The sequence below is a fragment of the Phodopus roborovskii genome, unplaced genomic scaffold (genome assembly GCF_943737965.1).
Source record: "Phodopus roborovskii unplaced genomic scaffold, PHOROB, whole genome shotgun sequence".
In the NCBI taxonomy this organism is placed as follows: Eukaryota; Metazoa; Chordata; class Mammalia; order Rodentia; family Cricetidae; genus Phodopus; species Phodopus roborovskii.
Genome location: NW_026126636.1, coordinates 13,673,217 through 13,697,953, shown reverse-complemented (window position 1 = coordinate 13,697,953; position 24,737 = coordinate 13,673,217). Strand labels below are relative to the sequence as shown.

The 24,737-nt window shown below is 49.5% G+C and overlaps 1 protein-coding gene across 3 annotated transcripts; it reads right to left on the bottom strand.

The window, feature by feature from the left end:
• Nucleotides 1–1,516: 1,516 nt before the first annotated feature.
• Peg3 (paternally expressed 3) lies at nt 1,517–23,999 on the bottom strand. Of its 3 annotated transcripts, none has more exons than XM_051207759.1 (9): nt 23,480–23,999; nt 19,801–19,889; nt 12,146–12,276; nt 11,614–11,703; nt 10,971–11,054; nt 9,967–10,070; nt 6,718–6,820; nt 5,903–5,995; nt 1,517–5,799 (listed from the first exon to the last, which is right to left on the bottom strand). In XM_051207759.1, exons 3-9 carry the CDS (start codon nt 12,159–12,161, stop codon nt 1,679–1,681), a joined length of 4,611 nt encoding a protein of 1,536 aa, XP_051063716.1. In that variant the 5' UTR covers nt 12,162–12,276; nt 19,801–19,889; nt 23,480–23,999; the 3' UTR covers nt 1,517–1,678. The 3 variants fall into 3 exon arrangements, with proteins under 3 accessions (XP_051063716.1, XP_051063717.1, XP_051063715.1); XM_051207760.1 differs by having other exon boundaries at nt 12,146–12,272; XM_051207758.1 differs by lacking the exons at nt 19,801–19,889; nt 23,480–23,999 and adding an exon at nt 17,184–17,408.
• Between the last annotated feature and the right edge of the window lie 738 nt (nt 24,000–24,737).

The following is a 24,737-nucleotide window of genomic DNA, read 5'->3' as shown; positions in this document are numbered from 1 at the left end:
CAGGCAGTCCATAGGAGGACGCAGGAAATCTCAAGCTGGGAAGTCAATTTGTGATCAACAGGACAACTGATGACATTAAGACACACGGGACACCAAATGGAAAGCTCAGAGATACTCAGGAGGGCTCAATGAGGAAGAACAATGGTAACAAAAAGCAAATTAAGGCTGCTGGGGAACCTGAGTCCATGTTAAGCTAGGATTAACTATAAAGAAAGCTTTTTTTGTGTGTGTTTTTGCTTTTTTTTTTTTTTTTTTTTTTTTTTTTTTTTTAATGTAAGTTTGACTTGGGGCTGACAGACACATAAAGAATGGGGGTGGGGGTTAAGTTTGGAGACACAGAGCTCTAAGGATACTAGCTCCTGGGCACCCAGGGAGCACGCTGACTTGTGGCAAGCACACTTACAACACCACACAGGTGACTCAAGCGAGGGCAATGACACCGCCACTTGTCACTTTAAGGCAGGAAGCACACAGCAGAGTTAATGAAGGGTTGCCTGTCTGCTTCCTTATTTACACTATAAGAGCCTCTCCTGTGGTTCCCAACCTTCATTAGGCACTGCTGTGATCTAGCGATGGTTGTCACCCACTCTTTAAAGGCAAAGACATTAAAATTTTACAGGGCAAAGCTTTAGATTTCATGAATTCACTATCAAACACACGATGAATTGGTTAGAAAATAAGAACCCAAACCTTAAGGTACACCTCAAATGTAACATGGAGGGTTTTTTCTTCTTTTTTTTTCTTTTTTCTTTTTTTTTTTTTTTTTTTTTTTTTTTTTTTTTCTTTTTTTGCATGAAAACCACTGTGAGGTCTATAGAAGGTGGTGATGGCTGGGTCACAGAGACACATCCACATACTGTAAAGGGTTACACAGTCAGTCTCAAGGGGGTTGGGTGCACACCACATGGCTGCGTGTGGGAGCTAAAATGTCTGTTTCCACACAGCCAGGAGTTAAAGACACATGATCTCTCACACCCACACCTTCACAGAACTATCTAAGAGGTAGGGGCTAAAATGGTCCATTACTGGGAAGGGTACTAATGTGGTTCAAATGATGCACAGTAAAGCTTCCGCAGGATGGACAACACTTACGAGTGTATGCTAAATTGTTGCTCTCTTCCTCCTCAGGGGGGAAAAAAAAACTCAGAGCACCAGGCTAGGCAGCTCTGTAGAGTAAACTGTAAATTCTATAGCACACTAAATCCAAATATATGTACCATGGATTCGCTGTGATTTGCTCATCTATATACACGGCAGGAATCACTATGTATAGGGTATGAAAAGGCTGTCATTTACAGTCAGTCGATTGGGGCACCCTCTGTGGTCCTGAATAGTCACTGGGTTTTCCCTCAATCTAGTTACTCGGATGAAAAGTGAGATGTATGCTCTAGCTTCCCCGAGTGCACACTGATGTCCGACAGGGAATAGCTAACTAAGACTGAAAAGAGTCTCTGCATCCAATCTCCCTCTTTCTCTCTCTCTTCCTCTCTCTCTCTGTCTCTCTTTTTCAGTCTGAGCGATCCGATGAGAAGTCCGGCGTGAGTATAGCAAGGTGGATTTCTATTAACATTGTGGGTTGGTGTAGGCTCTCTCTGTGATTTATTAAGGGTCTGGTTCTGGGAGGAAGGTTTGGTTTTTGTCCTGTTTTTGTTTTGTTGTTTTTCCTTGGCCTGGATTCTCAGCCAGTGTGAGAATTCTGGTGTCTGGCAAGGGAGAGGCGGTCGTGGAAGAGCTGCCCGCACACGTCGCATTTGAAGTACTTGTCATCGGCCTGCTCGGCGCCGCCTGCGCTGGTGCTGGCACGTTCAATGTAGCCGGAGGACTCTCCGAGAGGGTTGGCTGGCTCGAAGATGATCACGCTGGCGTGGCTTTTCAGGTGTTCGCCAAACGCTGCACTGGAAGCGAAGGTCTCTGTGCACTCGTGGCAGTGGTAGTATGGTTCTTCGACCTCAATCTCCTGGTCTTCCCCTTCCTCTTCTGGGTCTTCGATGTCTGCACCATCCGGCTCATCCGCGTCTCCCTCTGGCTCTTCAACTTCTTCCTCGGGCTCGTCGGCTCTCTCTTCGGGGTCTTCGATCCCGGCTCCGTCGGGCTCATCGGCATCGCCGTTTGGCTGCTCCGCCTCTCCATTGGGCTGCTCAGCTTCTCCGTCTGGCTCAGCGGCTTCTCCATCTGGTCCCTCGGCCTCTCCGTTAGGCTCCGCGGCCTCCACCTCCGGCTCCGCGGCCTCCACCTCGGGCTCCGCGGCCTCCACCTCGGGCTCAGCAGCTTCTGCATTCGACCCCTGGATCCTCAGTACTTCTTGTGGAATGAGGACATTGGCTTCGACCTCTTGGGCGGTGGCGGCTACTATGTCTGATCCCCCCTCTCGCTCTGGGTGAAACACCATGCGCTCGGTGAGGACTGTGTCGTCGAGGAAGGGCTGCCCGCAATCTTTGCACTCGTACAGTGGGATGTGCTTCCTGAGAGGCTCGGTGAGAAAGGAGGCATGGGTGTAGGAAGGCCCATACTCGTAGGGCTCATCCTTGTGAACTTTGGTGTGGTGGTCCCCGAGCTGTTTGGCAGTGAAGAAGCATTCCCCGCAGATGGTGCACTCGAAGAGCTTCTCCTCGGTCTCGCTTCCCTGGTACTCGGTGAGGGCCAGGCCCTGAATGAAGATCTCCTCTGCCAACTCGCCCTGCTCCATTGCTTCGTCGTCACGGTGCTGTCGCATGTGCTCATTTAGGGCAGAACTGTGAATGAAGCCTTGCCCACACTGACGGCATCGAATGGCTGAGCCAGCCACGGCGGGATTCACCTCAGTGGCGCGGTTCCTCCTTGGCCTCGCGGGTAAGACAGCGACGAAGCCGTCGTCACAGGTCTTTGCTGAGGACTGCTGGTCTTGTTCGTGGATGCGCTGGTGCTCGAAAAGCAGCGAGCTGTGAATGAAAGACTCCCCGCACTTGGGACATTCGTACAGCTTCTCTCCCGAGTATTTTTTCTCAAATTCACTGACGGAGTGGACATGAACCTCCGAGTGTGCGTATTCGCGACTGTCAACCAGAGACTTGTGGCTGTGGACATCCCGGTGGCTGGTGAGGTCTGTGAGGTCGGAGAAGCCCAGGCCACAATCCTGGCATTCGTGGATTGTGTCGCTGACGTCATCTTTCCGGTGCTCATCGGGACTTGAGGCCTGAGTGGTGATGTCTTCGACTTTCGCCTGGCCTTGGGACTCCTCACCTTGGGGCTCGTCACCGTGAGGCTCTTCGCTGCGCATCTCCTGATCGATGGGTTGGTTGTCATGGGGCTCATCGCCGTGAGGCTCCTGGCCATTGGGCTTATCACCATGGGTCTCTTCACTGTGCATCTCCTGATCAACGGGTTCCTTGTCCTGGGGCTCATCGCCATGGGGCTCCTGGCCATGGGGCTCCTTACCCTTGGGCTCTTTGTCATGAATCTTCTGGCCATGAGTTTCTTTAGCATGAGGCTCCTCGGCATAATATTTCTCTTGGGTATAGATTTTCTGTACAGTGAGGCTGTTGCTGGTAGCAGAGCGCTGACCAAACTCTCTGAATTTGCGCACTTGCTCTTGAATGAAACGTTCTTGGGCATAACTGGTCTGAGGGTCGCTAGGGGCCAGGCTGCGGATGACAGATCGCTCATAATGCCGGCTTCCGGAGGGCCGCTCTCTGTCGTGAATCTTCTGGTGCTCAATGAGCTCAGACCTACGAGCAAAGGCCTCCCCACATTCCTGGCACTCAAAGATCTTGGCTCTGCGGCGAATTGCTTGCAGGTCGCCAAAAGGCCCCAGGGAGTGAATTACAGAGGTCTCGTTGTTCCTGGCCTCAATGTACTTCTTTTTGGCACGAGCTTTCTGGTGTTCACGAACACTTGAGCTGGGAACTGAAAATGTGACATCACGGGATTCTCCCGAAAGACTTGGAGGCTCAGCCCGAGGGATAATCGGGAGGATGGGATCTTTGTGGCTGTTGCTGGTACTTCCTTCGTAAGTGTTTTCTCCGGTAGGAATCTTCCGACGTTTATTGTTAAGATCTGAGATGAAAATGGAGGACTCTCCCTCCTCATTGCATCCAATCTGGTTATTTGTTCTGTGACGTTTCAGAGGGCGAGGAGCAGGCAAGCTGTGGATGATGGATCCCTTGTATTCCTTTCCTTCATAGAGTCCAGACAGGACTCTGCGGTGGTTAAAGATACCCGAGGTCTGGGTGCTAGACTCTACCAGTGGTTTGGGTTTAGTGAAGAGCGCCCCACGACTCTTCTGAACTTCTGCAGGGCCCAAGCTGTGAATGACGGACCTCTGGTAAGGTTTCCCCTGGCTTCCATTTTCCATGGTGGGGAATTTCGGCTTGTCATTAGGGTTGGTGCTGATGGTGAACGGCTTGTCGTCATCTTTGTTTCCAGGTGGTCTTGTTATTGTGTGACTCTTCTGAGATTCAGCAAAGGGCTTCTCAAATCCCCTGACTTCAAAGAAATTCTTTCGAGAACGATTTTTCTGGTGGTCACCGGGGCCTGTGTTTTCCATCAATGCATTTCTGGCATTGCTAAACTCGAGCAGCTTCTCCCGGAAAGTTTTCTGGCGCCTCTTGAGGGACTGACTGGGGACGAAGGTCTCTTCGCACACCCTGCTCTTATTTTCAAATGGGTTTCCTCTGGTGTGGATCTTCTGATGCTCCCTCAGGGAGGAGAGGTGGAGGAAGCTTTCCCCGCACACCCTGCACTCGTAGATCTTGTCTTTCCGGTACATTTCCCGAAACTCATTGAAGTTGGGGCAGGTCAGAAAGGGTTCTCCGAGCTCCCGCTCCCGCTCGCGCTCACGCTCGCGTTCCCGTTCCCGCTGCTCCCGTGCGCGTGCACGCATGCGCTCGCGTTCGCGCTCGCGCTCGTTTTCTCTGTCATCTCCTGGGTTGCCTCTGCCGTGGATTTTCTGGTGCTCGATCAGGGCGGAGCTGTGCAGAAAGGTCTCCTTGCACACCTTGCACTCATAGAACTTGTCTTTGCCGTACATCTTCTGCAGCTCACTGAAGGTCGGGCTAGGCATGATGGTGTCCTCATCACCCTGACCTCTGCATTCGGCGAGGTACTCTCTAGCATGGATTTGGCGATGCTCTGCCAGGGCAGCGCTCCTGCTGAAGGTTTCCCCGCATTCCTTACACTCAAAGCGTTTCCCTCCCTGACCTTTCTGCACTTCATTGACAGCTACACTGTGGATAAAGGATTCTCCGTACTCATAGAGGTTCTCCCTGGTGTGCATGATCTGGTGCTCGACAAACTCAGAGATGACACTGAATGTCCTGCCACACTCATCACACACGTATGGGTCTGCCCCCAAATCAGCTGGCTGAGCATCAGAGTAGGGGGGCGCGCAGTTGAGGCTACCCATGCTCATAGCCTGTCTCACCTCACTACCACACTCAAAGGGCTTCTTCCTCACACAGCTCTTATGCTCATGGCCTGAACCCTTCTCATCAGAATCGAAGTGGTAGCGCCTCTTCCTTTCTAGAGCCCGGCTCCTGGAGAGCAGCTCTGTGTTGACCCTGAAACCCCCCCTGAACGTGGGCCCTTCGGGAGCCCTCTCCTGGGCCACTGACTCTCTTTTGGTTGAGGAGCTGTCCTTCCAGTTGTCGCTGGGCCTGGGGAACCTCGGAGGAGGACGCTCGTTCAGCTCCCTGGCTCTTCCGGATTTGGAGCTGCGTGACACATCCTTGATGAATTTTTCCATTATCACTCCGTGAGAAGATTCATCCTCGCAGATTCCGCGTCGGTGCGCTGGCTTTTTGGCTTCAGGCATGGGTTTCAGACCTGGAAAGAAACCCCCGCGTGTAACTCGTCCCTGAGCTCAGGACAGTGTACGTGTGTGTGTGGTGTTGGAGGACGTGGAGTGTGGCATCGGCTTGTCACTCACCTCGGCTGGTGCTTGGGTAGGCACTTCTCTTGGGTCTCGAAGAGTGACCTTGTGTCATGTGAGAGTGTCGGTCGTCTTCGGCAAGCTGTACTCCTGGTTAACAAGAACAGAATGGCGGCTCAAATTTATGTTGAAGACTCAGACTCGTGGCCATAAATTGATCCTTTCCCCCAACCACCCGAAGTAAGGAAATGTGAACTATCTCATATCCAAATCTTTGAATGTCTTTCATTTTCTAATCTGGTGTAATCTACAGTTCGACTCTCTTAAATGTATTTGCACCTAGAAAGCCTTACAAACACTCCCTATATGCATGCATTTGGTACCCTCTTGTAGCGTCTACCATTTGATCGCTTTTTCGAGAGCCTCTGTCCTTTCTTAGAGGGTCTCACTATGTAGGTAGCCAAGGCTGGCCTCAGTTGGTGATGCTCAGATTCAGCATACAGTGCTGTGATAGCCCCTACTTCTCGATGTCCTTTCTCTAGCTACTCTCTAACTCCATAGACCCCTCAGATTTACCGGTATTCACTGCAACTGCCTACTGCCAGTTTAGGTTATATGACTTCTGAAGGAGTCCACATGGGGCCCTGGGATCATATAGAAAAACTGTCCCAGTCTATACAATACATGCTTCAATCAAAGCTGGACAGATTTCTATAATACTCAAATCTCACAGATGGGCAAGTTCACCAAAGACTTCTTGTTATCCTCAAGGTTCACATATACTAGGCATGGGCACAAGCGAGCTGAAATGAGCAAGGTAACAAAGGCTCCAATGACAAGACTGAAAATGGCCGAAGGGAGTCGGTGCTTACCCAGTGAGAGCAGCTTTCTGTAGTTCTCCAGGTTGTCCTGAATTGGATTCTGAGGCTTCTTGTCCTCTTTGCGGTCCACAACATTCTGGTATGACTCAGCATCCTAAAACACCAAACACAGGCCTCTCAATGGAATCTGTCCCCATGGATGTTCCAAACGAGAATGTTGGCGACATGGGAGCTACGTATATGAAGTTATATAGGAAGTGCTCACGGTATTTGGGGTTCTGAGCGATCCAAGGCAAGTGTTACTAGGGGCCTACGTCGTACCTACCTTGTGCTACACTCTGAGGCAGATCCCAAAGACGCATGACACATATTCCTTGCCCTCATGCAGCTTATAATTTGGTTGGAGAGAAAAGACTCATGAAACAATTAGAGAACAATAAACAGTAAATTGGGATACAGATAATAAATGCTACATGGGTTTATTTGAAGGGCAGTTCAGGGTGAGCCTGAACAGTGAGCAAAGGTTTTGCAGAGGGCCTCCAGGGGAGCCTGGAGTGGTAGGTGAAAGAAATTACAGTATGTAAAGGGGCCTGGGGTGGGGTGGGGTGGGGGTGGTGAGCTGTTGGGAAAGCCCATGCAGGCTAAATAATCAGCATGCATGGGAACAGAAAGAAATGTGCTCTAGCAGACATCTGGTCAGACGGTGTGGTTTTAAGTTCCCTTCCTGTCTCTCTAGTGCATAGCATGGCTACAGTGTGGAGTTTCCAGTATGTATGGTTTCCAAGTAACTCAACGCATTCCAAGCTCCCAGCTTAGAGCTACCTTTATTTTAATAGATATTTCTCTCAAAAAGAAATACAAAACTCCCTGTAATAGTCCGGAAAATCTTCTCTGCGGGATTCTCCAAGACCTTCGCTTATTACCAGAAGGCAGTACTAGAGTTTCACTGTCTTGGTGGGCTGCAATGCCAGGAGTGATGGCACTGAGGCCTGGGGGGTTACTGGGAGATGGAGAGGGTGCTGAGGGAGTCTATAGGCTTTGGAGCTGGAGAGAACTGTAGGGTCAAAAGCATCATTTATGAGCTGTGCGACCTTAGATGTGGAAACGTTTCAGAGCCTCAGATCCTTCATTGTAAAATGGTGCGAACTTGCAATATTGCAACATTGTGGGTTCAAGTTCCACAATGTGGTTGTTGTTTAAATGTTAAGGGAAGTTATGCAAAGAAAACATAAGTGTCTTGATGTTAAATTCATTATTATTCTGTGACTAGAAAGAGGCTGGGATTTTAATAGAAACATGGGGAATACAGCAAAAAGAAAAAAAAAAAAAGAAAGAAAAGTCAAGCATCATAGTTTAAGAAGCTTCATCTATGCAACTGCCCATGTCCCATCATTAAGAAGCAAACAACAAAAATCAGGGCAGGAAAATGAAGCAGAGCCTCAGAAATGGAAGTATTTCTAGGTTAGGGTGGAAAGGAGGGCAAAAACCACACTACAGAGGTTTCAGCAAGCACCTGCCAAACTGTCATCCAGAAAGCTAACTACATTCTTTCTGTGGAGTGTCCCTTCTCTTTCCAGATGGCAAGTAACGTGGAGGTCAGCGCTCTGTGACACCCGGGCTGGGGGGGACAGGGGGCGGAGCAAATGGGTACACAGATGAACCTGTGTTGACACAGGAGACCAGAGCCCACAGAGTGAAGGCTGCCAGAGAGCTAGGAGTCAAGAGGATGGGAGCGTGAAAGATAAAGGGTCACCATCCCTGGGGTACTCAGAGCACAAGGTCGATGGCAGATGTGTCTGTTTTAATATTTACCTACCTGTCTAATTTGCATAAAGGCCGAACTACACTGCTTTCAATAAAACAAAATGGTGCTTTTGTATGAAGATAGGTTCATTTAAATGGCCTTAAAGCTGTAGCTGGCTTTTTTGTTTGCCATCAACTGCAGACGAGTTGGAGCGGAAGAGGTGTCCTGAAAGCAATGTTTTCACAACACGAGCTACACACATGCACTATTGAGGGGTTTGCATGTGATCAAAGAGATAGAGAGAGAGCTTTCTGTTCTGTACATCCTCAAAATGTGATCTGCACCATCTCATGCCCCCTTTCTACTCTGAGTAAGCGGGCGTCGGCAGCGTCTGCACTTGGGCATTCTACAGGCCTGGCCCTTGGTCAGCAACTCTTCAAGCATTGCCGTGGAAAGGAATATAAGCAGCAGAACTAGACAAAGCCCAACTCTCAGGCACCAGCAATCCAGCCCCGTGTGCCCCAGTCGTCCCCTGGCTCTCCTCTGGTTTGCCAGGTGCCTGGCTTTCACTTAACTCTAATCACAAAGTCTTTGCCCGTACTCTCCCTAAAGGTGGGCATCCCCTCTAACCTTGAGCCTGACCCCCTCCTCTCAGCCCCTCACAGGTCAAGTGTTGCTGCCCTGAAGGCATCTTTCTTTGATCCAAGTCAACACTAGAGCTGTCATTTTTGTGAACATCACTACTGGCAACAGCATCTCAGAGCAGGGATCCTGTCTGTCTTGACCACAGCTATGTTTCCCAGGGACTTGGACGCTTAATTACAAAGGAAGTGAAGCCTCTGCCTCTGGCTCCTCCCTTCCTCCCGAGGCCTGTTAAAGCCGAGGTTCCTCTCCTCCTCTCTGTCAGTCCAGAGCCAGCTTAAACCCCATCTCTTTACCCCCTTTACCAACTGCCCTACCACAATGAGGGCTGTGACTGCTAACACGGTGTGTCTACCGCGTGCCAGATAACATAATGGGGACTCGCGTCCCACACGGGTGTGTGACTCGCACTGACTCCTCATAATGGAACTGGGAGACACTCGCCACATCCATTTTTACCGATGAATCTGAGGTCCGGCTGAGTTAGGCAGCCCAATCCCACACAGCCAGGTTTTGCACCCCATTCTCGTCAGCTCCAGAGCCTTTGTTCTCCCTTCCCAGTCCACTTTCCAAGCTCACAGCTTTTCATTCCCCTGACTCCCTGGGGGCCAGTAAAAAGCTGGGGCCCTTCTGCCGCTTGCCCTATTGAGTGGCACACCCTGCGGGGGCAGGTGCTCCTCTGGTTATGCAGACCAATTAAGAGTAGGGCAGCGGTGACCTGGCCACCCGTCACCTGTTGGGATGATCCCTGCCTCCCTTTGAGAGTGACTGAGGGCTCCCAGCCACCAGTGGGCATCTAGGGGTGGATGAAGGCATCATCAGGGAAAAGATGGGCATCCTTGGTGTGAAATGAAGATAGGCTTTTTTTTTTTTTTTTTTTTTTTTTTCTGGAAAGAGAGGAAACCTGAGCATACCTCAGATCGAGACTCATAATCCAAGGAACGTCTGTCATTATCTCTCTCCAGTCCAAAATGGGGTCTTGACATCACAGGAAGGGAAAGATCCCGTTGAGGCAGCCCTAGAAGGAGGACAGACATCAGAGGCGTGCAAGCCCTAGTCCAACACGGCAGGGCTCAGGTGTCCCTGCCAACCTCAGAACCTACCTGGGGTGTGAGTGTGCAAAACATGTACGTGTTTTCTGAGCTTTCTGTGCAAGGGCTTGGCGGCACCCCGGCATTCCTGCCTCGCCCTTCCTTCCCACTCTTGGAGTCAAACTCCAGCCACAGATGTGTGGGTCCAGGCACAGGCCTGCATTCCGTGCATTCCTGTTCTCAGTCACTGACCCTTTTGGGCTTCCTCATCCGAGACTAGAGGTGAAGCCCAGCGGGGTGCCAAAGGTACCCCGACCATTGGTGAATGTGGTGGGATTGAAATTCACTTCCTGATTACACTTTTGGGATGCTCTGGTGATAAGTGCGGCATCTTTCAAGTCCAGGAGGAACAAGAGATAGTCTGTGGTGGCATGGCCACCAACAATGCATTGACATGGTGGCATTTATCACTCTATTCCAATTCGGCGGGGCACTTTGATGTGGTGTCTCCCCGCAACAATGAAGCCATGGCAGGCAGCATTGTTGTCATGGAAACCTGTTTGCTTTACATGGTCACATCTTTGTCTGTGGTACTTTATATATTTTGCTCAGTTTTGTAGCAATACAGTTTGTGTGTGTGTGTGTGTGTGTGTGTGTGTGTGTGTGTGTGTGTAAACATCTAGTTTTCTTTAAAACATGTCTGCTTAGGGAAAATGAGTAAACAACAGTCAGTGGTGTGAAATGGCTCTGCAGAGAGAAGTTCAGAAGCTAGAGCTTCAAACTAAACTTTTTAGTAACAGGAATACAACCCAAATTGAGCACTTGGGCCTTGGGAGGCCCTGTGCACATAGCCTCTGCCCTAAGCCGCAGGCCAGCAGACAACTTACTGCTTCTGGGATTCCTGGTGTATGCCCAGCGGTCTCGAGGCTCGACTTCTCTGCTCCTGCCCCTGCGCTCCTGGTCTCGGTCACCTAGGCAGGTCAGGCATTTGAGTGGTCAGAAGTGCTCTGACATATGTGTTTCCCTCATGTGTACACACATGCCTCCATCGAGGAGATGGGTGCAACGTGGAAAGTTCCAGACTCACAGGCTTGGTAGCTACCCTACAAGCTTTTCCCAAGCGGGGCTTGCTTTACAGCAAGGACTGGAGTTAAGACTGTAAGCCAGCGCTACTTCAGACCTCCCAATTTTCTCTCGCCTTCTAAGTGGCCCAGTCCCCATACAGAAAGGGGACCATAGGCCTTGTATGTCTAGCATGGGCCAGCTGGCTTTAAATTGTACAACGTTCTTACTGGAAAGAACCTGAGGAGGTGGAACACATGTCCACCCTAAGGGTAATTCTGCTTGCATAGCTTTAAGTAGATACTAAATAGTATAAATATACTATTGTTTAAAAAAAAATAATAATCTCCTGCATGACATTCCATTGTAGGCGTCTGTTTTAATATAAAAATGCCTCAATGAATCTCTCCTGGGCTCTGTGAGTGATGCTGTCTGTATCTTTACAGAGGCATTTGGTGAGGTACTCACTGCTGAAAGAATGGGACGATCGAGGTGGTGGGGTTTCTCTCCCAGTCCGGCTCATGTCGTCGTCACTGGTCATGTCACTGTTGGTGTCGTCTAAGAAGACACCAGACAGTAACTTAATGCTTTTGCTGACCTGTGTTCTCACTTAGAGCTGCCTCTCCCCCGCAGCTTCAGTGATCAGAACTTTCCTCTTCGTCAGCCCTTCCAGGGCATGTATGTACTCTTGCTACTTAAAGACTGGGTGGGGAACATGGCTGTGACCAGCTCTACTTCACCCCCACACAAAAGCAGCCAACATGCCACTTCCTAAGGTAGCACCCCGTGACAGTGATGGGAAGTTCTCTACTTAATGGACTTCCTCCCTGAGGATGGTCCGCTTTTCTTCTGCCGGATCAGTGGTGGTTCTATCTATTGGGTGATCCTATTTCCTTACCCCTCAAGAGAGAATGTCCAGACCAGAACAGTCATGGAAGTACTCAGACACAACCCTAGTAAATGCTGTGTAAGCCAACTAATACCACCTCTAGTGCCTCACCTTCCTGGTGGTACATCTTGTAATTCTCCAGTGGAGTGGTGAGTTTTTCACAGTTGTCTACTTTGCTCACACCCGAGGGCTTGAGCTTTTCAGGGCTGGCTGGCTGATCTCCTCTTGCCGTGAGGGTCTGCCTGTAACCAATCGAGGCAGAATTTTTAGAGCCTGAGCAGGGTTGTCTGAGGCCTAACAAGTTCTACATACAATAAGTGCCAAGACCTCTACTGAAAGAATTCAGATCGGCTGGGTCTTTTAGGATGGCATCTAGCTATTTAGTCATGCCACTCCCTAGGTCACACAGAATGTCTCAGGTTTGGTGGTGGACAAGTGATTTGGAGTTAGCATTTCTCAAATTAAAAAGTCTTACTTGGAGGAACCAAACACAAGAAAGAGTCAACTGAAAGCACGTGGCATGCATACACCTGGAAGTTGGAAGGAGTGGTGTGCATGTAGCAGAAGTCAAAGGCTGCACATCAGCATCGGAATAAGAATTGACCCAAGTACCTTGGACTCTATCATCTGTGAAATGGAAGCAGCACCTACAGTCCTTTATACCTTATCTGGAATAAGCTAATATCCCTAACACGTTTCACTTGCCAATGAAAAGCATAGGGGACGCTCTCAAGGCCCCCAGCCGTGACTAAGATTGGATGTCAGTGTTCCTTTTTAGCCAAAGTGTTAAAGGGGATGACATCAGAGATGGACCTGGCCCTGCCAGTTCTGCCCTTAAGGCAGTTGTTACAGTACAACATACAACCTGCAAAGAAATGGATGACCATACATGTATGAGCACTGTGATTACAAATGATTACATTTTCTCTTTGTTAACATCTTTAGGCCTCGGAGGCTCTACCACATCACCATTGACTATGTGTGCTGTTTCAGGGTTAAAGGTAGTAAACCCAGTCTCCCGTTTGTACCAGTACATTTCAGGTGCCAAGTAGCTACAAGTGGCTGGTAGCTCCCAACTAGACATTGATGGACAGCTCCATCATTATTTCCATCAGCTCACCCAAGGGGGGCCAAGACTTTTCCTTCACAGTTATACAACCTTCTAAGTGGTGTTAGCTCCAACACTTGGCCCTTTGGGGGCTGACATTAACATCATTTCCTCAGGTGCCTTCCATGATTAGTTCTGCTGTTCCTCAGTTACCAACCATCTTAACCATCTTTTCTTTTTGAGAGATAGAATCTCTCACTGACCTGGAACTCACCACATAGACTGATGCACCTATTTTCACCTTACCAATACTGGGATTACAGATATCACAACAACTTTTTTTTTTCCTATGTGAGACAGGGTCTGGAACTCAGTATGTGGACCAGTTAACTTGAATTCATAGAGATATGCCTGCCTTCCAAAGACTAAAGGTATGTGTCACCATACCCAGCTTCAAAACTGAATTTATTTTTTTCTGAGACAGGGTGTCTCTGTATAACAGCCCTGGCTGTCCAGCAACTCACTTTGTAGACCAGGCTAATCTTGAACTCACAGAGATCTGCCTACCTCTGCCTCCTCAATGCTGGGATTGAAGATGTGCACTACTAGACCCTGCCTGAATTTAATTTTTAATATGGATTCTGGGGATCACCCTCAGTCCTAATGCTTGCGAGGCAAGCACTTTGCTGACCAAGCCACCTCTGCAACCCAAGGGAGGGAGGGAGAGAGAGAGAGAAGAGAATTTAAAAAAAGGGGAGGGAGGGGCTTAGAAACAAAATGGTGGAAAGTTGGATGACATTCCTGTTTGTGTGCTTGCCTGCAAAGAAATGAGCACACTTGCATGCTGCTTGCAGAACTGCAGAGTTCATCAAAATTAGAAGTGTGTATATTGAGTCCTCAGCCCCACGCCTTTGTTACCCCTGAGATATTCAAGGGCACAGGGCCAAGAATGGCATCATTCAAGTGTTGTTGGTGATAGACAAGATATAGTCTATCCAACAGTGGGTTAAGATGCTGCCTTTCAAAGGACAAGGCAACTCTAAGTAAATGGGGGTCTCTAACACACTGAAGGCTCAAAACACTGCAGTGCTTAATAGCATCAAATGAAAGGCTAAGACTGAGGAAGTCTGGCCCAGAATAACTCAGAGAGGCTGTCCATACAAAACTCTGAGTTTGTGGTCCCATGAGAAATTGGAGGGAGGAAGCGAGGAGAGGATAAGATAAAATTCAAAGAATAAAAGATATTCTTTTTTTTTTAAGTACCAGATCTGAGATATAGAGACATACCTGAAGATGAATGAACACAACAGAATACTGAAATGCCCACATGTATACCCTACCACAGGTCCCCAGGGTAGGGGCTCAATTGTCCTTTTTTATTGCTGTACTTTATAGCAAATCTTTCTTGTCCATAAATGCAAAAATATTTAATAAGTGCAGCCTAGCAAAATCTAAAAAATTAATTATCTGTGTCCATGAAAGGCTATCCTACCGATCCAGGGACAGTGCTCTTCTAGGGGCACACTTTATAGATAATGAATTAAAGGGGAGAGGGTGAGCCCATACACCATTCCATGTTTCAAAGAGCTTGCACGCAATAAATTCAGAGAAGCAGATTAGTAGTGGGGAAGAAGGCATTCCCTCTACCACAAACACCTTCCACATTATCTTGGAGGCCCTGACTAATGCAGCTAAAGGGAAAGAAAATACAGCATTTAAAATATAACGCTGTATATTACATTGTATTATTTCGAACTGGAAAAAAAAATCTTACTGATAAATATAGCAACAGAAAATCCCATTAATAGAAAAATAAATAAATCCCCATAAATATGCTTACGAAGTACCTACAAGCATGGGCAAATATTTAAGAAGGTACAGAAAGATACAAAACTTATATCCTAAATAAAGACATGCATAAAACACACACTCTCACTCTATGATTCTCTGTGTGTCTCTCTCTCACACACATATTCCCTGTGTGTGCATCTATCTCTCTCTTTCTCTGTTACTGTATGTCTCTTTGTCTCTGTGTCTCTCTGTCTCTGTGTGTGTCTCTGTGTCTCTCTGCCTCTTTGTACCCAGAAGAGAGCATGCCTCCTGGGCTTACTAATAACTGGAAGTGAGAATAAAAATCTTTTCATATGTTATAACCTAATCAGTGAGTCACACTCTTGAGGAATGTCACAGCTTTATTTCCTAACTACAAATGTAAAACATAGCAACACATTCACATACTCTAAAACTGTAAGCCACACCCACTGATCAAATTTACCATTATTGCTAAAACTTTTCATTTTAATTCATTTTTAAAATTTTATATTATTATCACACATGCATATATATATGTGTGCTGTGTACATGTGTTCATACATATGTATACAGAAGCCAGAGGTTGATTTTGTGTTTCTCCTTCTATTATTACTCTCCACTTTATTGTTTAAGACATTCTTTCATTGAATCTGGCCATTTTGTTTTGGCAAGACTCTCTGGCCACTGAGTCCTAGGGACTCACCTTTCTCAGCCCTCACTGCCCTGGGTACAGGTATGGGGTACCATACCTAGCTTTTATATGGGTGCTAGAGATCTGGACCCACATCCTTTACTTGCAAAGCCAGTATGAGACCTGCTGAGCCACTCCGAAAGCCCTACCAAACTTTTTAAAATCTATGCGTGTGTTGACCTTACTGAAAATATATTGATTTGTGTGTACATAAAAATGATGACGCTGCCTAGAAAACAAAATCTTACACAAGGATCTCGAGTTTGAAATGGCTGGTGAATGACCTGATTACACGTGAAAACTACAACTGTATGTTTATCTAAATGTATGGAAGTATATATAAACCAAGCTGGAAGAAAACATTCATGACTACCAGTCATGAAATGGAGGAACCCAAAATACCAAAACAGGTTAATAAAAAAGATAAACTTTCCTAACTTCTATTTAGGGTGATATTTCAAAATCCACAGTCTTTGTGTGTGTGTGTGTGTGTGTGTGTGTGTGTGTGTGTATGTTTTAAATTCGCATCTATTTTTAATAATAAAGTTTAAAAATTAAAAAAATAACTATTTAAAAATTAGAAAGAAATCTATATTTTTCTTCTTCTTCTTCTACATAGTTTACTCTGGTTTATCAGCCCTCCCTCCCCCACTGCTCTGCTGGGGTCCCCAGGACAAAGTGCCTTTCCTCACTGACTCCTTTATCTCCCAAAGTCTGCCTGTGACACCCTGTGACTATTCCCATTTGCTTCCCCTATGAATGTGTGCTCAAGGGGGGGGGGGGCTCCAAGAACTGAATCCCCCCTCCCCCACCGGAATCTTACTTCATCCTGTTTACACATCGAGACTGAATTCTGGCCCCATGGAAAACCTATTTCTTTCATTTCTTGACTGTCTCAACTGGATACTGGCAAGAGGCACCTGTTTGGCCCACCGATACTACTAGTCTGACTCTGAGGGGATCTAAAGAGAGCAGCCAAGTGGTGTGGGCTAGTAACGAGCCCACCATTCCCATGCTGGGCAGAGAGGGCTGCTGGCTATCTTTCCACTTTTGAAGAGTTCCTAAGCACAGAGGCATGAAACAGCCTTTTCTATGGAGAACAAGTTGCTCTTACGACCTGGGAGATATATATATAAGCACAGGTCAGTGGTGCTGCCTATTAGGGGATGGCATTGCCATGTGGTCTGTATGGCAACACTGATGCCAATCAGCGTTATATTTTATAATGCATTACTTCTATCTCACTTTAAAATTAGAAGAGGAGAGTGTGCATGTAATTTAGCATAATGTTTAATAAAGATAGAGTTCATTAGATATCCTTGGCCTCAAGTGGGGAGTGGGGTGAACATTTTGCCCCCAGAGAAGCCTGGGTGAGCATTCTGATGGGCAGGGACACACACATCAGGGTAAATGCATCTGGGACTGTGTGTGATAAGAGAGAAATCATGTGACCTTCCAGTCTTTGGTCTCAGGCTCCCACATTCCCATCAAAGGAGAGAGAAACTCTACCCCATCTCCTCCTGCCCCATTTCTACTTACTTACTTCTTGCCCTCACCATGGCGCACCTACATTCAGCCCACTAACTCATTCTACCTACCTCATTTAAAGGGGGCTGGAATTGAGAACTTTAAAGTCAGGAACCGAGGAGGTTACTCTTGTCATCTCTCAGGGACAGCATGGTGTGCGTCTCCTCTCTTCTTGTTTGCTCCAGTCTCCTGCCTCTTTCTGCAGACCAGCAGTCTCTACTTCAGTATGTTCATGGAGTCCAGTGCTGTCCCGGCCCCAGGCCTGACCTCACATCTCAGTTTAAGTGCCCTGACACTGACAGGGTCATCAGCTTTGTGTCCCTTTACCCAAAATCTGACGTGGGTCTCAAACTCACACAACCTGAAGGGTCACCTGGGCTGCTTACCACAAAGGTGGGACAGTTTCAGGGTGAATCCCTAGGGCATAGGCATTGTGGCTTGGTCTCTAGAAACTAGACTCCTGTCTTGCCTCTCTAAGCTCCTGTGTCTAGTCTGGTCCAATCAAGAACAAGAAGGGAGTATATATGGGACAACCGGTTGCTCTTTTTTTTTTTTTGGTGGGGTGGGGGGAGTAGTAATCTTACATGGGAATGTGAGCAAGGAATGAATGACCTCTACCCTCTGGTCTGGTGGCTCTTTCTGGTCATCGCTACAACATCCTGGGCTTCTTCTACCCAATATAAACTTAGCACTTACCACACTGCAGCCAAATCTCCTTATTGTTGTCCATTCTTGAGGGGTTTCCCCAAAGTTCAGAAAGAAAGGAAATAATAGCTAAGAGGTCAAGTTTCATGATCAGCACTAAGACAGGGCTACTTCAAAGACGCAGAATGTCTTCTAGACCAGCATGACATGTTTGGCCTTATCTGAATGACCAGCTGATCTTATTTATTTTAGGGGATAGGGGCATGGGAATTTAAGTCACAATACATGGCTAATCCAACCATCCACAGGCAAGAGGTCTTCTCTAATCAGACCTAGCCTGAATGGAGATGTCGGAGAACAGGGGCAATAGATAAGGAATCTGGTCTTCTGATTGCCATAGCAACTGGCATCACTGTGACCGGGTGGTTTCACTAGGCTGTCTTAAAGGCCAGTGCTATCGGGTTCTTCTACACCTTCTATTCTGATTGCATACTCACCCATCAACCTCCTCATTATGGTTTCATTTCCCATGTAGGTTTGCCTACAGGGAGAGAGTTTGCTGATCACACACTTTCTAGTATTTGGGCCCATGTTACTACATTCCTATCCCACCATAAATTTCTGGAGCAGATGTGAGGAGGCATTATGTTTCAGTTCCCATGATGGTATAGTTTTAAGTGGAGTCCCTGAGCTTTGTAAAACGTGGGCCTACACACACAGACCCTTCAGTAAAGGAAGATCTCTAGCTCTTCGAAGGCTCGAACACCATACTGGATCCCTGGGGGCCTTCATGTGGGCCAGGAAAACACCAACCCGGCTCCAGAGGGGCCCGCTCTGCCATGTTAGCCCCTCCCCAGGCAGCGCTCCCCCGAAAGCATAGCCAGCTATTTTGCTAAGCACATTTCCTTACTTTCCAGGTAATAGGAGTTCTCATTCGGTAGGGATTATACCACTCACTTCTGGAGTGCCAGAGTCTGGCATGATTCTGTCCCAAATAGGCTGAGTATCAACACTTGCGGATGGATTGAACAAATGGACAACCTTTGGATAGTCTGCTCACTTCTCCTCATCATGTGATTCATCATGTCTGGTCTGAATCAGTCAGCAAACTAGTAAAAAAGGGAGCAAGTTCTGTGAGGTCTCCCTTCTTGGCACCACTCCAACATGCCCCCTGCTTGTCTTCTGGTATTGGGACTCCAAGCCAAGCCATCTGTCACCCAAGCTCAAGGTGTGCTCCCCAAACCAAGTGTGGCTACCCTGCCCTCTGCACCGTGCAACCACATGATCCCTACAAATAAATGTACGCATGATCTTCGTGTCACTCCTGTGGCTCAGACACCTCGGTGGCTTCCCATTGCATTTCTGGTCAGGCCCAAATACTTACCATTGACTTTCAAGGCCTTTCTTATGAAGCCCTCAAACTTACCTTTTCTCACCTTTCCGGGCTGTTATCACCTCTTCGGTTGCTCTGGACAGCCTGGGTTTTCAGCTCCTCTCTCTGCATCCCTGAGGAACATCTTTGACCCCTCTGAACAGTCTAGTCTCTCCCATGAAACATACCATTTACAATCCTTCAGGGCTCAGCTTTAAATCTGGCCTCTCCCAGATTAATTTCTCCATGCAAATGTGTACTTTCAAGGGCACAAACCATACAATCATGTTTTATACATTTTTGTTTTTTAAATTCCCCCGTTAATACTCCATGAAAATACTTCCTTCCCTAGTTGAGACGGCATTCCTAGTACATGGCACAAAGTATACACTAGGGTGGTGGCAGGTGAGTAGAACCCAAATTATCCCAGAGGGGAGGAGTACCTAAGTGTGTGTGTGGGGTGGGGAGGGAGATAAGAGACTGGAAAGGAAGGAGTGAGGCTAAGGGAAAAGGGGGGAAGTTCTAGCAACTTCATGACCCACCAGATAGGTATACGTCTCCTGGGAGAGTACAAACGGTGTTCTTCTTATAGTGTATGGCACATATGCACATCAGGAAAGTGTGAAGAAGAGAGGATGGGTGTGGTGCTCTGAGGTGTGAGTACGACTCACCTGGACCAGCCGCCTAGCTGTTGGAGGACCTAGTCAGTCTTCCTCTCGCCAGTTGTCTCCAAGAAGGATAGAAGATCAAGAAGGTAGAGCTGTGGAAGAAAAAGGAAACATGAAACACTGAATTTATTTTACAGTTAAACTCTTCTTTGGGTGGGAAGCCACCTGAAATAGCTTTGTGTTTTCTTTTCCTACAAGGCAGACATCAAATGAGTCCAGGACCCCACCCAGAATAGAAGGTCACGGGTAGTCAATTATTCCCAAGACACATGTTGTGCCCCGAGTTTCAATTGCAGACTTTGTCTATGTCAAGGGCACTTAAGAAACCCTGAGGTATCTTGTCATCTTCAGGGGGATTCTGGATTGAGGAACCAATCCAAGAACCTAATTGGTTACTAATTAGCCATGTGACATTCCTGTCCTCTAAGTGCAACAAGATATGTTGCAGGTGAAAATTAGAGGAAAGCAAATGGTCAAGGAAAGACTTAAAAATCTCTGAGTAAACTACTGGGAGAGGTCACCCAAAGTAGCCTTCTATTGGCTCTAATCTTCTGGGTGCTGCCCACCCCACCCACTCTACCCCCGCCCCATCCACTCTCACCCCCCACCCAACAACCTCCTCTTTCCCACTACGTCTAACCTCACCCTTTCCCCTTTTGATACCTATGCAGTCACCTGTGTGGATATAAGATGGGGGACTGTGACCTCTGCCCTCTGCTGTGCCCAAAATGAAACCAGCTATGGTCCCAGTCCTTAGCCTACCAGATAACACAGAGCTTGTAGCTCGTTACTAATAAAAAGGAACTGGGATCAATATGTAAAATAAGAATTAATTTTTTTTTTTAAAAGGTAGCATCTCCCTCAAACCTGCTACCTACAGGTGGCACATGCGTATTGCATGTCAGACTCCCCCTTGTGGCTAGCAAAGATGGAGTCAGGGAGGGTAGGTGAGGCTGTGAGGATTACGTCAGTCAGGAATAGAATCCCTCCCTCAAGATGATACCTGCATAGCGGGAAAAGCCTGATGCCCCCTTGTGGCCAACGAGCATGGAGCCAGGACGCCCCGCCCCCTGGCCCACCTCCTGCAGCAAACCCAGATGTCATTCAAAACGACACCTGCAGAGTGAGCAATCATACGCCCCCTTGCGACCAACTAAGATGGCGCCAGGGTGGGCGGACTTCTGTGGCCCAGTCACTCAAGAAGAGGAAGCCCCTCCCTTGGACCTGCCCCCTGCAGCCAACCCAGCTGCCATTCAAGATGGCTCAAGCGCCATCAATGCGCCATCAAAATGTGGTGCCTTCCTCTGGGCCCCCATCTAGTGGCCGCTCAAGGTTATAGCAGCGCAAAGAATATTAGTCAGCCGCCAGCCATGGGAAATAAAGATGGCGCCCAGGTGGGCTGGACTCTGCAGTCCGGGTCAGAGCCCCGCCTCCTTCTGCGGCAAACCCAGCTGTCACTCAAGATGGCTACTGCACCGCGAACGTCAGCAAAGATGGCGTCCGGGTGGGCGGAGCTCCGTGGTCACGCTGGATGCAGGAGACCACGCCCCTCTGGCCTTGCTTTTTGAAGCGGGCCAGTCTGGCTGTCACTCAAGGTGACACCCTCATCGAGAGCTTCAGACACCGCCCCGTAGCCAGCAGTGGTTGCGCCATCACACGAAGGACAACCCCTCCCTCCCTGCGGCTTGCCCCTTGCAGCCGGATTAGCCGGCGTGCAAGATGGCGCCTGTGCCATAAACGTCAGCCGCTCCCTCACGACCCGTAAAGATGGCGCCAAGGTGAGTGGGCTCGGTGGTCGCTCGCTCAGGACCACACACCCTCCCCCGTCTACCCTGCATCTCACAGCCAGCCAGGCCAGCTGTCACTCAACATAACTTCAGCCGTCCCATCTATGCCGGGCGGATGACGTCATCCTCTGGGAGCCAATCAATCATGGCAGGCAGGCTCCGCCCTTAGGCCCACCCCCTCTTCCCCCCCACAGCCAGCCCTTCTGCCATGCCAAGATGGCGTCTGCACCGTATCCATCCGCGGCCTGCCGGCAAAGATGGCGCCCAGGGGGAGGGGCTCCCCTGGCCCCGCCTCTTGCGGCAAGCCAAGTCCAGCTGTCACTCAAGGCGACACCCTTAGAGAGCTACCCACGCCCATACAGCTACGTGGACACATCAATCAGAACGAAAGCCCCTCCCCCAGGCGCCCCTAGCACCTCCCTCCCGCAGCGGCTGTCACTCAAGACTGTGCCCGCCTAACGTCAGCTGTCCCCCTCCGTAACTCCTCCCAGCCACACCCCCTTCTCCACCGGCAGCCAGCAAGATGGCGCCAGGGTAGGCGGGGCCCTGCGGTGACTCAGGACCAGGAAGCCCCTCCCTCCAGCCCGCCTCTTTGCGGCAAGCCCGTCCAGCTGTCACTCAAGATACAAGCTCCGCCCTTGCGGCCCACAAAATGGCGCCGGGGCGGGCGGGGCTGCGAGGCCCAATAGCCCCTCCCTCCCTAGAGCCCGCCCACTGCAGCCAGGTGGGCTGCCATTCAAGATGGCGCCTGCGCAGTTACGTGACTGCAGGACAGCCGCCCCGCCCCGTCATCAGACGATGACGACTAGCCCCGGGAAAACGGGAAGAGTGCTTCAGCCTGCCGCGAGGTGGCAGCATTTGCGTGGCAAACTAGTGGCCGTGGCTCCCGGAGGGTCTAGACTACCCTCCGAGTCAGTCAGACACAAAGACAGAGTCAGGGTGCTCCTTCGCTGCCCGACAGCACGGGAGGTGTGGACATTAGCACCCCTGAGGTCTCAAAACCACTCCCGGCCTTTGGATCTCTTTCGGCAACAAGTCAGAGCCGCGCCTGCGCGCTGCACGTCGGCTGCCCATCCAAGATGGCGCCGGGTGGGCTGGGCCTGCAGAGTCCGCCTTGGCCCTTGTCGCTCTCCCTTAGCCCCGCCCCTGCCGCAGGGAGCCAATCAGAATAAGCCTGCGCGGCAACCCTCTCTCCACCCTCCAAGATGGCGCCAGCTGGGTGGAGCCCCAAAAGTCGCTCTGGCAGCCTCGGCTCTGGCCCCGCCCCTACGCTGCTCCTGGCCCCGCCCACGGCCACTGCGGCAAAACAAGACCCGCCCCCAAGGGTAGTGCAGCGCATAGCGGTGGATGGCTACATTGCAAAGACCCCGCTATCCAGATACCCGGGAGATAGGGTTAACCGGGTTAACCGCGTTAACCGCATAGCCCCTAGACTCTGCTAAGCAAAGCATATGAAACCCACGGGAGGAGGTGGCTAGGGGCCGCACTCCGATGTCCACCTGGGGGGTCTCCTGACGGGACTTGCGCATCGTCTGCACGGCTGTTAGCTGTCAGCCGTGCATACGAGACAGGGAGCCTAGATTCTGCCAGTATTTGGGGTGGTTCGCCCTTAAAACCCTACGGTCCTAAGATCCCGGGACTCCGAGGCTCTGAGTCCTCGATACAAGGGGTATCCCAGCCATGTATATTGATATCCCTGCGGCAACACGGCCGCGCTATGGCGAACCACCTTTCCGAAGGCGCAGTTTGCAGCCTTGTCAACCACCCGTGGTGAATTGTGACATGATTTTGCCGCTCCTGGCCCGCAGCAACGCGCCCCGAACACCGTCTGAACTCTGCAGACGGTATCCAAGAGGGTGCATGCCACTGGGCAGCCAGGTAGCTGGCTGACTCACCTTCCCGGTGCACCGCACTCTGCGCACACAGCCCGACCGAGGTCGGCCGTCTAGTGCGCCCACACTGAACCGGGCGCCCAGCGGCGCCACCAGCCCAGGGTGGACATCTCTCTGCTTCTCCTCCGATGCTCGTCCTCCCGCGACTCTTGACTCCCCAGCGTCTGCAGCAAGGGCTGCGGGACACCTCCTTGTCAGGGTCCACTGCAGAGGCGGAGCTTCTCCTCTGACCAATCCGAGCCCCTGGTGCCCGCCTCGGGCCCTCGCCACGCCTCCCACACCCTGCCAATCCGACTGCGGTTGTCAAGGCAACAGCTTGGCGCCAAGGCACGGGGTTGACGTCAACGGAGTCAGTGGTAGGGGCCCCCAAGCAGGGTCTGGAAAAGGGGGATGGGATGTGGGTGTGAAGGGTTGCAGCCCCCCCAAAAGAAATCGAGGTGAAAGAGAAATACCTACTAATGATGCCCCAACGCAAAATCTAAGAAGAAAAGGGGGAAAAGGACAAGCATATATTTGTCTAAAAACGGGAAAAAGGAGGAAAAAAAAAGCCAGGAAAAATCGAGGCAAAAACAAATACGTAGAGGTCTAACCACGAACGATAAAGGTGGAAGAAAGGAGTTTTCTGCCTGCAACACCCAAGCACTAGGCTAATTTCCTTAATAAACGAAGACCTATTGGAAACCAACAAGGGACAAAGGCAAATCAAAAAAAAAAAAAAAAAAAAAAAAAAAAAAAGGGGGGGGGCAAAAGAGAACGCAAGTCACAGGACAATACTAATGGCTGGAAGAATCATGATTTGACTCGGCACAGAGAGCTGCCAACCTGCGAGACCGGGTGAAGGCGGTTTTTGCCACTGCGCTGAATCGCGCGCGCTCTCACCCACCCTTGCACGAATCTACTGCGTAGAATAGCGAAAAATTGCGAGGGGAGTGAGCGCGCACATTACCAAGCCCGCCTCTGATAGAAGAGATTCCTGCGTCTCCGGGAAAAATAGCGGAGGCATCGCTGCCATAAAGGACCAAGATCGTAATAGATTCAGTGAAATAAAACACGTTGCTGAAGACCGTAGACACGGGAGTGGTAAGTTTGGTTTTCTCTTTTTCCCCCCAGTCACTTGTTTCTTTGTTAAAAATAAAATAGAAATGTGGGCGAAGGTTCTGGAACGATGTACAAGAAAATTTTAACTGGTTTACCTCTAGGAAAAGAAATGGGGGAGGGGAGGACAGACTATGGAAAGATGATTTTGGCTTTATTCTCTGAG

Bases quoted from the DNA above. Each gene is read 5' to 3' on its own strand.
- Peg3 (XM_051207758.1), bottom strand. The intron at 11,704-12,145 runs GTGAGGCACTAG...GTGTCTTCTTAG, and splicing joins CAAGATGTACCACCAGGAAG to ACGACACCAACAGTGACATG. The intron at 5,800-5,902 runs GTGAGTGACAAG...GTTTCTTTCCAG, and splicing joins CTACCCAAGCACCAGCCGAG to GTCTGAAACCCATGCCTGAA.